This window comes from Chaetura pelagica, unplaced genomic scaffold (genome assembly GCF_000747805.2).
Source record: "Chaetura pelagica isolate M959 unplaced genomic scaffold, ChaPel_1.0 scaffold20, whole genome shotgun sequence".
NCBI classification, from domain to species: Eukaryota; Metazoa; Chordata; class Aves; order Apodiformes; family Apodidae; genus Chaetura; species Chaetura pelagica.
This window is the reverse complement of record NW_009951958.1, coordinates 2473920-2486554: the sequence shown is the minus strand read 5'-3', so window position 1 is coordinate 2486554 and position 12635 is coordinate 2473920. Positions and strand designations below refer to the sequence as shown.

Here is a 12635-nt window from a genome sequence, read left to right as displayed (position 1 = left end):
ACAACAAACGATGTGAGCTACTGCAGCATTTATATTTACACTTTTGTATCTCCAGGCATATCATGTTTAATTTTTTGTTGGGGACAGACTTGGGAGAAAAACACTAGGATACTGAAGTTACAGTTTTTGTTGTTTTTTACAGAGATTAAGGAAGAGAACACTGGAGTAGCAAAGTAGGGGTGGTGGGGAAAAAAGCAACTTCTAGTTTTAGTTGCTGGAATCTCTGAGACAAAAAAAAATAAAATAAAATTGATCAACATAGTTCTGAGATTTAGTCCAACAACATGGTCATCTGTATTTGTCAACTATGACCAGCTCCAGATGAAAACAATAATCTGCTATCTAGAAGTATTTTTAAGTTACATTCATTTTATAACAAAAAAAAGCTACAAAAAATGTAGGCTTATGTTAAAAAAAACCAAAACTTAGCTCAAGGTTAACACTGTTATTCCCTGTGCTTATCTTCTTGCAATTATAGGAACAGATTAATACAAATGGAAATCTGCAACATCTGTTTTTAATAATTCTGTTAGTATAGAGGTGATAGAAGGCTTCGAGTTACTATTTGAATAAAAAAGTTAGAAAACTCAGCATCTGAAAACAGCCTAACAACCATTAGCTATGCCAACAGACTTCAAAATCACATTCTGAGGTACCAGCACAAGATCTCCCATGAGGATTTCAATTATGCACTATGAAGAAAAAGCAGACACAAGCAAACAGATACAATCTCCAATACCAGAACTCCAGCACACACTCGGGAAGTACAGAGAATACTAATGAAGAATCACCATCACCACCAATCAAAGCAACAATGCTCTTTATTCAGAGCTTGAAGATTTTAAAAGTTACATTCTGCAGAGTTCATCTAAAAATGGCTTTGTTTGGTTCTTCCTTTGTGGTCTCACCTGGAAATTGTTCACCTCTACTAGTAAACAGATGGCTTTTTATAATTGCCACTGCTGCAAATTTAGTCACAGAAGGGGGAAGGGGTTGGTGTTGATTTTTTTTCCTTTATTTTTTTCAGCTGCCACCAACAGTTATAGACACTGCAGCTGAAAAGAAGTAAACATTCTGTTGATGATGCACAAACCGAAGAGAGTTCTGCAGAGTCAATACTGCTAAGGAACTGAGCAGCTCTGCATCAATTCACATTCCCAGGCAGGCAGCTGATGCAGTTTGAGCTGTTACAACCCCCACAGCTGCGAGGTGGGCGGGTGGGTGAGTGCGAGCAGCACATGTGCATGGTTCAGATGTTACCATTCATGGTTTGTCATCTCAGCAGAAATCCATCTTCATCAGAAATTTCAGCTGAGACAACAGAATGGTGAGTGTGGATAAAGCACTTTAGAAGCAGATTTAGCTGGAGACAGAAACCACTAGGGGGGAAAGGAGAGTGGGATGGGTGAAAACAGGGCACCTGTCTTCTACAGGTACAACTGTAACATCAGGCTACCACAGGGACCACCTGCAGAGCTAATCCATTAAGATCCTAAAACAGTGCTGAGAACTCTTTAGTTTAGCACAGGAAAAGAAGAAATTTTAAGCAGCAGATAGCAACATGTTATAATGAAACCACTCAGAACATCACTGAGCTAAATCTCAATTCTGTATCTGAAATACTCAGTATTTCACTCTTCTCTCTCAATCTCTCATTAGGTACATTTGCATAATAACAAAACCCCTTACCTTTTCAGGGACTGCATCCATTATGAGTTCACCGTACATGTTAATTATCTGTAAGAGTTAGGAAATATATGAATATGAACAAAATACTTCTGTAAAACCCAAATTCATTAATTTCCATTGAACACAGAACCTTTCACACTTAAGCCAGCACTAAGTAGGTGAGCAATTATAGGAACATTTTGCTGTAGTCTGAAGGACAAGCACTCTGGAACTAATAGTGGTTGGCCCAGAGAGAGACTGTAACTAGCTGCTCAAAGTCTGCCTCAATTTGAAATGCAGTTTAATTCAATTTAACTCTACTGGTGCATGCCCTGAGCACCACAGCCTTCTTGTTTTTTTTGGCTGTGGGCCACAGTCTGCTGCTTCACTCTGCTGTTCTTGTCATCTGTTCAAACTTGGAGATGGTAGGAGATGCTAAAACGCACATGGATAGCCACTGTTTTCTCAAAACAGTGCAACATCATTTCTTCAGAAGGTAACAGTTTGTGATACCTCCTGTCTTCCAGACTCTAACCACTATTGCTGCACCTGCCACTGTAAAGGTTGCTCACTACTTCTTTTACTTCTCAAGCATCAAGTAAGGATAGTCCACCTATAATGTAGCAGAAAGTGAACAACTGAACTCCTAACATAAAAGGGCTAAAGAGGGGTAAGGAAGTATGTAAACACCAAGCATCTCTGACCTGGTCATTCAGCCAGTTCTGGCCTTCCAGTGTAGCTAAATCATCCATATCTAGCATGTGCTTATTATAGAAGACCCGGAAATTGCAAGTGGAGGTTTTTGGATGTTTTTCCCGATACTTCATTATTTCCCTGGTGATAAAAGGTTTTCTAAAACAGGATTGAAAAGGCAGAAAAAAAAAGTCAAGATCATATCAAATGGACTTCTGTTAGGTGTTAGACATGGAGCGTGCAGTAGCAATGCAAGCAATTTGTCCTTTACAAAAATCTAGAATTTGATACTGATACTGCTACACACCTATGGGAGAAATCTTCATTAAAGACTTCTTTTAATCTTCCCATGACATCTTTTTCACAGAGTGGAACTAAACTGCCATATTTCTTCATAACTTCATCTAGGAATCCTTTAAATATACCAGAAAAATGAAAGTGCAAACATGTGAAAAAACTTCAGAGTTCACTAGTCCAATAAAACACTCGTTTCTTCCAAGTACAAGCAGCAATCATTCCATACCCAACCAACACAAAGCACCACACATAGAAAGTATAGATTTAGGAAAACTGAGCCCAAATTTGCAACATTAAGTAAAAGTGGAGGGGGGAGGAGGACAAAAATAAATTAAAAAGAAGTTAAAAAACCAAACACCACACGGAATCTCATCACTCAGCTTTACAGGAAAAGATCAGACCCCATTCTTGCCACATACATGTATTACCTACATCAAACTAATTACAACAAAGTTACAAGAAGAACATGCCCTCTGCCTATTTCAATTAAATAATCCTAAATAATTTTACTGCAACATGGAAAGCCATCAGTGTCTGCAACAATTTTCACTGAAAAGCCAGTACCTTGTCCTTACAGCATGCAAAATTACTTGCCTCACATGTAAGCAGCCCTGGCTGGCAGCGTCTGCAGTCTGTTTGGTTTCTCTGCTGCCATCAGAGCAAATGGAAAAGACACCAAACAGACTCTGAGCAAGTTTAACTCATTTAACCTTGTATCCTTGGGATGGCATTTAAGGTGACAGAGTCAGCCATGTCAGCCTGTCATTGCCTGGGAAAGCACTGAGCAATCACAACACCAGAGACAAAAGATATTGAGTAGAAATAATGAAGAGATGGATGATGGAGGAATTAAAAAAAACTAGGAAAGATATTTTTTTTTCCTTCAGACACAAGACTGGTACAGTGGAGACATAAATCCCACTCAACATCCAAAACCACTTCAAGAATGAAAGAGAATGGAAAACAGGATTTCAACACTTGTCAGTGAATAAGAGGGGAAAAAAAGACCAAGTTGTCCAGCTTCCTGAAAATGAATTTTCAAATGCAGCAGAAAACACATGTTCTGTGTGCAGAAAGCTGGATCTGAGATCAGAGTGTGGGGAAATTGCACTAACCCAAATTCCAGGACTCTTCTTGGGCCTGGCTGTGATGGCAGATAGTATCACTGGACAGTGCAGTGTATGTTTAGCTCCCTGATTACTAAGGTTTTACCAATACTTACTGGAAACTTTTCAAGGACCAGAATAGGAAGAAGCAAGAGAGACACATCTGATAGAAAAAAGTGCCAGAAGAACAGCAGTAATAAAAGAAGGAAGGAGAGAGACCGAGAACAAAACATAGACAAGAAAAACAGTGAAGATAAAGCAAGAAGTACAGCTGGATGTGGGACAGAACAAAGGGAGGACTGAGGAGTGACATCAGTCAAGGAAGCATTTTCCATGGGAAGATAACCTTCCTCACAGCTCTGCCACTCACTTGCCTAAGAACTTTTACTGCTTACAACTTAGTAGACTGTGACAGAGAGGGTATTTCTCACTCTGGCTAAAAGTCTAGATAGATGATGCATGGGGCTTCTAAGTGTACCTTATTCTAATAGATACACATTTTTGAAGTTTTTTTTCATACATACACAGGAAGGATTGTTCTTGTAGTTACAACTAACTGCAGCAGAGCTCCAAGACACCTCCAGCTAGACTGACTTCAAGGAGGAAAATATGAAGTTCAGACGTAGTGCAAGATCAGACACCCATGACAATCCAGATTTGCCACAGAGCTCTGTTTGATACTTAACAGCTCACCAGAATGCACTGAATTTTGTAGCCCACTAAAATCTGAGTTCAGCTGCTGCAGAGAAATTCAAAACCTGAAAGCACCTCCAACAATTGTTATCTCCTTTGTGCATCTACCCTAGGAACTTGTTTTCTCTTAGCAGTATCTTTGAGGGTGCAGTTAATTATTAACAATACTCTCACACAGACAAGAACTCCTGTACATAGTTATACCAAAATTAAAATGCTTTTTTACAGCTTTCCAGCTGAGAAGACTCAGCAGCGCTACGCTATCCATATGAATGTGTACATTATGTAGAGTTGGCTTCAAACCTCAGAGAGGAATCCTCAACTCAGAAGAAAACGGAAAGTGGTATCACCAACTTTCATGAAGAAGCTTGGTCAAGTGTGGGAAAGTTTAGTGTATTTTCTGTTTGTCTTTAAAGTTTTTCAGGCCTCCCACAAAACAGAACATGACTGCCTATCAGACCACAAAACTTCAACCTCTGCCGCCCTGATACAATCTTGGTTCCTGATTGTTAGAGAAAGACTACATCCCCTTTTTCCACTGGGCAAACTTTAAAACTCCATTGCAGAAGCAGTCTGTTTGCTGTGGTACTACCATTAATCTTGAGTTCTCACACAGCACCTGGTCCTTGCTGGATCACGTAAAGTCAGTCAGAGAGAAACATTCCACACCAACTTGCGGCTATGGATAGCTAAACCAACATTTGAGCTTCCATGTCTCCTTCTTCACATTTTGCTTTAGAGAATCAATTGCAAAACAGAAGGACAAAAAGGTGGGCAGAAAAATCAGAGCACGTCAAACTTCAAAAAAACCCTCCTTTAACACAACTTGACACCCACTGTATTAATGGCACTAGGTGGCACGTGTTAGCTTGCTGCTCCTCACTAGGTGTACAGTATGCTGCTATACATAAGACACCGATTACTATTTTTACCATGCTCATCTTTAGAGATACTATCAAATACTGCATGCTCAGCATTGAGTAAAAAAAAAAAATATATCCCAAAACCTTTTTGCTGAAACCTTTTTTCTAAGGCTAGTCTTGCCTTTTTAAAAAACTGTAAGATCCATCAGGCCTACTTTATGGACAACTGAGGAGAAAACTAAGTGACAATGAACAATATTTGGCAGAACAATATTGAACAATATTAAAACCTGAGATTAATTAAGCGATTTAGTACCAGTCTAAGACAGAGCAAGAGAAGAGAGGACAAGACTGGAAGGATTAGAACATGAAAGATTTTTAAAAATCAAGTTAAAAGTAATAATTGTCAACCATTTAAGAAACTGGAAGTTTTAACACCATACCATCTTCTGAAACCACATAATAAAAGACATTTAAAATGTCTATCAACTATTTTCCACAAAAATTCTAATTAAATTGCATTGTACTCTCTAAAACACAAGCAGAGGCACCATTCAACTATCCTAACAAAAAAACTTGTTAGCTAAACATTGATTTGCCCTTCCTTCATGCAGCTCTCCACTTGGCAGCCTCATTTCATCAAGTGCTATGTTAAGCACTCTTTACAATTCACAGTAAGAAACAATTTAATAAAGGAATTAAGGCAACATGTAAACTCCACAATACATCCAGCAGTTTTTAGGCATTCCCGGAAGCCCTAGGATAGGTAAAAAGTGTACCACAAAGCCACGTTGCCAACTGCTCATCAGCCACCCGGGAAGCTTTCTGACTGTTCCTTTTGCCTCCCTTCTGAGTTCCTGATTTTAGTCCTGTGCTTTCTGGTGGAGGCTCCTCAAGAGGACTTTTACAGTAAGGGTGATCTAGTAACTCTGCACTAAAAACGTCCAGGTTTAAGGAGTTCTCTACTTCCATTTGGCTAGAGCTGTCCTCATTTTGTGCCAGCTCCACGGATAAAGGTCCATTTGCAAAATGATCATTGACATCAGAATCCTGCAAGGAGGACTGCAACAGTGTCATTCCATCTACACCCATAACCTCATTAGATTCTGCATCATCTTGACCTGAAACATCAATTTCTTTTCCTGTCATGGAGACAAAAATGTCAGAGCAATGATCCTCTGCCAGAGCCCCGTTGGTCTCCACCTCATGCAAGGTCTCTGCCTCTGGAGAAGTTCTGGCATGCAGTTCTGGTGGGACAGCATCTGCACTGCCGTCCTGCCCTCCGGATTCTGGCTCCTCAGAAGATGGCTCAGCACATGGTAACACGTCCTGTGAACAGCAGATCTCAGATGCACATATTTCCTTCTCCTCACCTAAAGATCTGGGTATGTTATTGTTCATATCTGATAAGCTGTACCGGTTCAAAAGACAGCTGCTTTTAGAATTCCAGTAGGAAAGCAAATTATACAATCCACTTTCAAAATCCCGCTGGAGGGTCTCTTGATGGTCCCTCGTAACTTTCTTCACCCACCTTGGCTTGATTTTTCTCAATTTGCAGGTTTTGCCTCTTGCTCGAAGTTCTGGGGATCTTATAATTCTATACCGAAACCTAACCATAGAAAGTTTCTTATGCATCATAAATAAAGATCTCTTTTTTACAGTACGATGGTTAAATTTGGACCTCTTTATAGCTGTCAAGGGGCTACAAGTTCCATTCCACTCCCTTTGCAACAGCATCTCCTTTTATAGTTAGTTTAAAACTACTAGGACTGTGTTGCCCTCATAATTATTGCTCTTCTCCCTACTTTATCCAAAGCCTTTTTTCTTTACAGGTGAGACAACACCATGCAGCATACCCCATGAGACACAGTGAATATTGCCAGAGATGCTGTGAAGAACAGTGACAGTTTGAAATTCTTCATTCAATGGATGCTCACTCTGAAAGGATTCATTGTTGAGTTTTCTTACAGCTTCTCCAGATGTGCTTTCAGCTTTGCGACAGGGACAAGATCTTTTTGCTCTCTCTAGTTATGAAAGGAAAGCTGTAGATTTCAACAGGTTTTTTATAAGTTTCTGCATTTAGAGGCACATCAGGAGCCCACCTGCTTTGGAGCTCAAGTGGCTTCCTTCTGCACTGCAGTCTTCTGTACAGTTTATTGTGATTTAAGCTCAGAAATAGCTGTGCACTCTGTCTTTTCTTCCTAGCTAGGAAAAAATGCTTTTGGAAGCAGTATTTCCCAAGCTCCCCAAACCCAGAGGTCCATCTTCTAGACTGGGCCAGCAACTGACTTCTTTTCCAAAGCAAATGTCTTCTCTGGCTTTTCATTTTCTTGCTGCATTATGATCTGAAAAACAGCTGAAAGAATAAGGGAAATTAATTCAGACTTATCTGGACTGTAACATAATAGCAAAACACTAAGTTATATTCCTCAGGCAACATGCCTATCTAAAATTCCACCTGTCCTCAAAACACAGTTCCACGTTCCCTAGGACATTCTCACTTGCACCAAAAGAACAAGAAGCAATAGTTGCAATGGCTCAGTGTGTGAACAGGCTCTTCTCATTTATCTTCTCTTGAGGTACAGCAATAAACAGGTAGGTAATCCCCACCCAGCCCATTTTCCCTGTATGTAATTTCTGACTCCCTAGCCTCAGGTTAAATCTCTCTCAATACCCACCTTGCAGAGCAAGCATGGTTAACTATCTTGCCTCAAAAGGCTTTTGAAAAACAAAACTTTGAAGCTCAAGTTAGTCAACAAGCTGTGCCGACTCCATCAGCACTTGTTCTTGTGCACCAGATGTCAGCAGGCACTCTGAAGGCACTTCAGACACTCACACAAATGCCTGCATTAAAGGAACAGCAAGGCACATACTGCCACGGAAATTTTGATGCTCTGACTATATAAAGAATGACACAGCTTACTCTGTGAAGTGCTTCCTCTATATTTACAGTAACAGCTCACTCTGTATATAAACACCACCAGCAGCTTCTATAATCAGGGTTTATCTTGGCATTAGCAAAGCAATATGAATGCAGGACACCAGTCCATCACCTTAGAAATCTCTTTCCCCACTCAGAAACTGCATCTCAAAGCGTATTATCTGCATCTCAAATGATATATCTGACTCTACACAAGACTGTTAAAACCTGCACAGTAATATCTATTAATCTTCACTACATAACTAAAAATATTGGTTCAAAGGTAGAAGAATCCAGAAACATAAGGAGAAGACATCAGCCACACACAACACAGGATGCTTCACACAAATTATCCCAGTCTCAACAAGTACATCACACCCTGTATTTTACAAGTTTGTATTTTTCTCAAGTTCAAAAATGGACTTTGTTGCCCTCCTCTAAACAACTGATTCTGACTTAGATTATAACAAATTTTGTCTTTGCTACATCTGTCCCAACCAACACATGCAGGTATCATCTAGCTGAAAATACAGGAGTCTATAAATAGAAATAAAAGATTAACAATTGGACTTCAAAGGCAAATACAAATGCTTAGCACTTGCAAAAACAGGTATTTAAAGTCAGACTTAAGAAGCTCTTCCGCATTTTTCACTCTACCCAGGTATAAACAGCAGATAGCAATATTATTATTATTAGTTTTTAATATTTTTTTGGTGGAGGGAAGTGGAAATGCAGAAAGAATTAAGAGTATCATTTATCACTCAAATACAGTACTTTACCATAGAGAAAACTGTCCAGAGTTCACTACCTACAATAGAAACCTTCAGGGACAGAGATGTGGAAGACAGCAGGGCTCAACAGTACAAGCACTGCAACAGGATCTAGCTCTTTTGTAACATATACTGGTCACCACGCAACTTGGTTACCATAAATATCAGGACATAACATCTCCTCATGCTAGTTTTCTCATACTTGCTCTTTATGGTAGTTTTGGTGGGGTTTCTGGTAGAGGGAGAGGGGCCCCGGGAGTGGCTCCTGTAAGAAGCTGAAGAGCTCCCACTGCTCCAAACCCAGCCAAGAAGCCATTACAGGGACAAGAGAAGCGCCTCTGCAATTAACATGCAAAAGAACTGAGATAAGAGCTAAGCTGGAGAGGCAGAGCGGTGCCCTTGGTTGGTGAGGAAGAAGGGGAAGAAGGTGCCCAAGCAGAAGTTTCCCTGCAACCTATGGAGTGATGGCAGGCTGTCTCCCAGGAGCTGAATCATCTCCAGCAGTCGTTGTTTCATCTGTACTAGACTAAACTACTGGTCACAGTGAGGAAAATACTGATAGATTCTAGCAAGGGTAAGTCCTGACAAGAAGAACCTAAGGCAAACTTGAATTGAGACAAGGGTGCTGCCACCATTCTAATGCAATCAATTGCAACAGCAATTTAAATAGCTCATTTGAGCATCAGTGTCAAGAAATCCAGCTGCTTAAACTGCAACTAAAGACGACTTTAGGAAAGCTGTTCTGCCTACCTGTTAGAACATTCTGCTTTATTGCTTCACAGTATAACTTGCAGGATTAAAAAATACCTACTGTTTGTCTGTGATGCACACACCAAAACACACATTGAAACTTGTTTCTGTACCAGTAAGTTTCTTCTTAAAATGGGGGAAAAAAAAAAGTTTACTAAACCATTTAATGAAAGCAAACTTTTCCTACCCTCCCCTCTCCCTTTTCAGACATAATGCATTTTGAGTCTTGATCCCTTTAAAGCAAAGGCCTCCAAGAAGCAGTTAATCCCAGTCCTAGCAACTGAAACAGCTGACTTTTCAAATAGCAGTATCACTTAAGAGTGATAAAAAATAATCCATACACAAATATTTAATTAAAGGTGCTGCTTGAAGAACTGTTTTTTCCACCAGTACTGTAAGAGTATTACTGGTTTTACTTGGCAACATAAATCAGCAAGGCAAAAAGACAGCTTAAAAGTCCACTGCTAGAAAAGCAACTGAAGTGAGCAATGTAGGCTAAAAATAAAGAAAGCACCACCCAAAGTTTAAGAATCTGGAGAGAAAGCCACATCTTTGCCCCATAAGTTGACACAGATGATAAACCTCTGAAGTTGAGGAACTTGTACCATCCAAAGAGTCATTTGGCTAGGACATGCTCACCTCCAGCACACAGGGATGCCGCCAAGACTGCACTGCACCAGCAAAATCTTAAACCCAGGCAAGCTCAAGATGTACACCTCCCAAATACCACAAGTGAAAGAAATTTACTGTCACTAGTCCTCACCTCTTTGGTTGTGTTTGACATACCATATGCAAATGATTAAATATTGAAAGGCACAATCTCTTTTGCAGTGGGCAAAGCCTCAAACTGCCCTGTACTGATGGCAGATTTGGGTTATAAATTTGCCTTGGGCTCTTAAGCTTTTTAAAAACATTTGGGAACCACTCAGTTTTCAGACTACAGGCTTATCCTAAGAGCTCTGTTAAGTTACAAGCAAGCATGACTTTGTGTCAGCTTGATATAATGCTGGCCTAAAATTCACTGAACACCTACACAAGAGGAATGGAGGAATGCGAAGCCCTTGATCCTCTACTGAGGAAAAAATTCAGCACAGATACTCGCTGAATTTTCCATAGAGCAATTAGCAGCTTAACATTTGCAAGTTACATAGTAGCAGCTTATGCCACCTTCAGTGAAATTAAGTACTGGAAAAGACACTACACATTAGCATCTTTCACCAATTTTAAGCCTGTTATAGTTTAACTACTAATTAATACTTGGCAGTCCTATTAATTTTTGGCATGTTTAGAGTCCAGGTTTTAACTGAAAAGCACAGAAACTGTAAAGGCAGCCCAAACCAATGCTGCTGACAGGATTCTAGCCAGAAGTTTCTAGCTGACACTTAAAGTGTCAGACCACAGAAACCTTTTGTCCACGCATGCACAGGAGAAACCCACAGTACTGCAACAGCACAACTACTTCTTACTTCTATCACCACAAGCTACCTAGGGCTGTGTCCCAGTGGCCAGCAGATCCAGAGACACACAGCTGGTGAGGAATTAAAATACAGCTCACTTGCCAACTTCTAGGTTGCTATTTCTTTTCCCCCAGACCACCCAGGTTTTAATATTACTATTCAAAATATAAAAGAAGCTTGTTTTGAAGAGCATCGTAAGGTAAATAAGGCAAACTGCCTTGGGAGTGTGGCCTTCTGAAGGCACGAGTAATTAATGCATCTCCTGCTCCCGTGGGAAGCAGTGGTTCTTGCAACATCCAGCAAGTCCAGCCAGCAGAGATCGGGGACAGGCTCACGAGGACAGAAGATAAGCAGGAAAAAGAAAGCAAGACTGAGGTTAGATAGCCAGGATATGCTGTGCAAGAAGATGCCCTCCCTCCCCCAACTGGAATCCAAAATTGGAAAGCGAGAGAGGAAGCTGGGGAAGGGTGTCTCTCTTCAAACCACGAGTGGCCATGACTAAGCTGATAAGGTCAGGAAGTCTGAGATGATTCAATTAGCACATGCAGAAGTAAGGAAGGTTCACAGCACTAGGAAATATATCCTCTTTGCTTTCTTTTCTGACCTGCCTGCACAGTTCTGTGAACTGTTAACCCAACATTTTGTCCCAGAGGTGAAACAAGCCCCAGAAAAACACACTTTGACAAAACATCATGTATTAACACAAGACCATACAGGAATGGTCAGAGTCCAAAGTTACCAACTCAGAAGAACGGAGCAGGGGACACGGCTGATGACCCCAGTTACCACACTGAAGGCTTTAACTCATACAGTTATTTTGGTCTCTTACCTTCTCTCAACTAGTGCTTTCTGGAACTAACTCAGTCTCACCTGGCTGGCTACACATCTGCTAAATTTATTTCTGGCAAGGCAATTATAATTTACTTACAGAAACATCCTCCTTTAGGCTAAACTAGATTAGTGGAGATATGTATAGCAGATAAAATGGCATTTAAGAGAAATACTGTCACAAATCAGAGTGGTGAAAGAGAAAAAAAATGCTAGATTAAAGAGCCCAGTTACTTTTGTACAAGTAAGGCGTAAGGACATAAATAATTTTTACTTTTCAGGCTTTAGATTTATTTTAATGAAATATCACTCAAGCTGTGTGCCTTCCTGAACACCCCTGCAAGGCAGAAGCATGGAAGTAGCTAAAACAAAGTCTATCAAACTTTGCTCTCCAAGCCCTGTGAAGAGAACAGAAACTGAAATTTCAGTCAAGGTCCTTGCACATGTCTGGGACCTGATGTTTTTAAAAGGTTTTCCTTAAAACACAATATATTTTCACAAGTATTAAAAACCATATTCCTGCAGGTTTGAAAAAATATTACTTCTCTACTCGTGTCAGGGACACAGAGACACGTGAAGGTGAGGCTACC

The 12635-nt window shown here is 40.2% G+C and overlaps 1 protein-coding gene across 1 annotated transcript in view; it reads right to left on the bottom strand.

Annotated features, from left to right (window-relative positions):
* SENP5 (SUMO1/sentrin specific peptidase 5) overlaps positions 1-7057 on the bottom strand; it is a 14968-nt gene extending 7911 nt beyond the window's left edge. Inside the window, exons 1-4 of the mRNA XM_009999428.1 lie at positions 6100-7057; positions 2669-2774; positions 2373-2520; positions 1690-1737 (exon numbers count right to left, since the gene is read on the bottom strand). Of these exons, the coding sequence (XP_009997730.1) occupies positions 1690-1737; positions 2373-2520; positions 2669-2774; positions 6100-7057 (1260 nt within the window). The remainder of the gene's footprint in view (positions 1-1689; positions 1738-2372; positions 2521-2668; positions 2775-6099) is intronic.
* Between the last annotated feature and the right edge of the window lie 5578 nt (positions 7058-12635).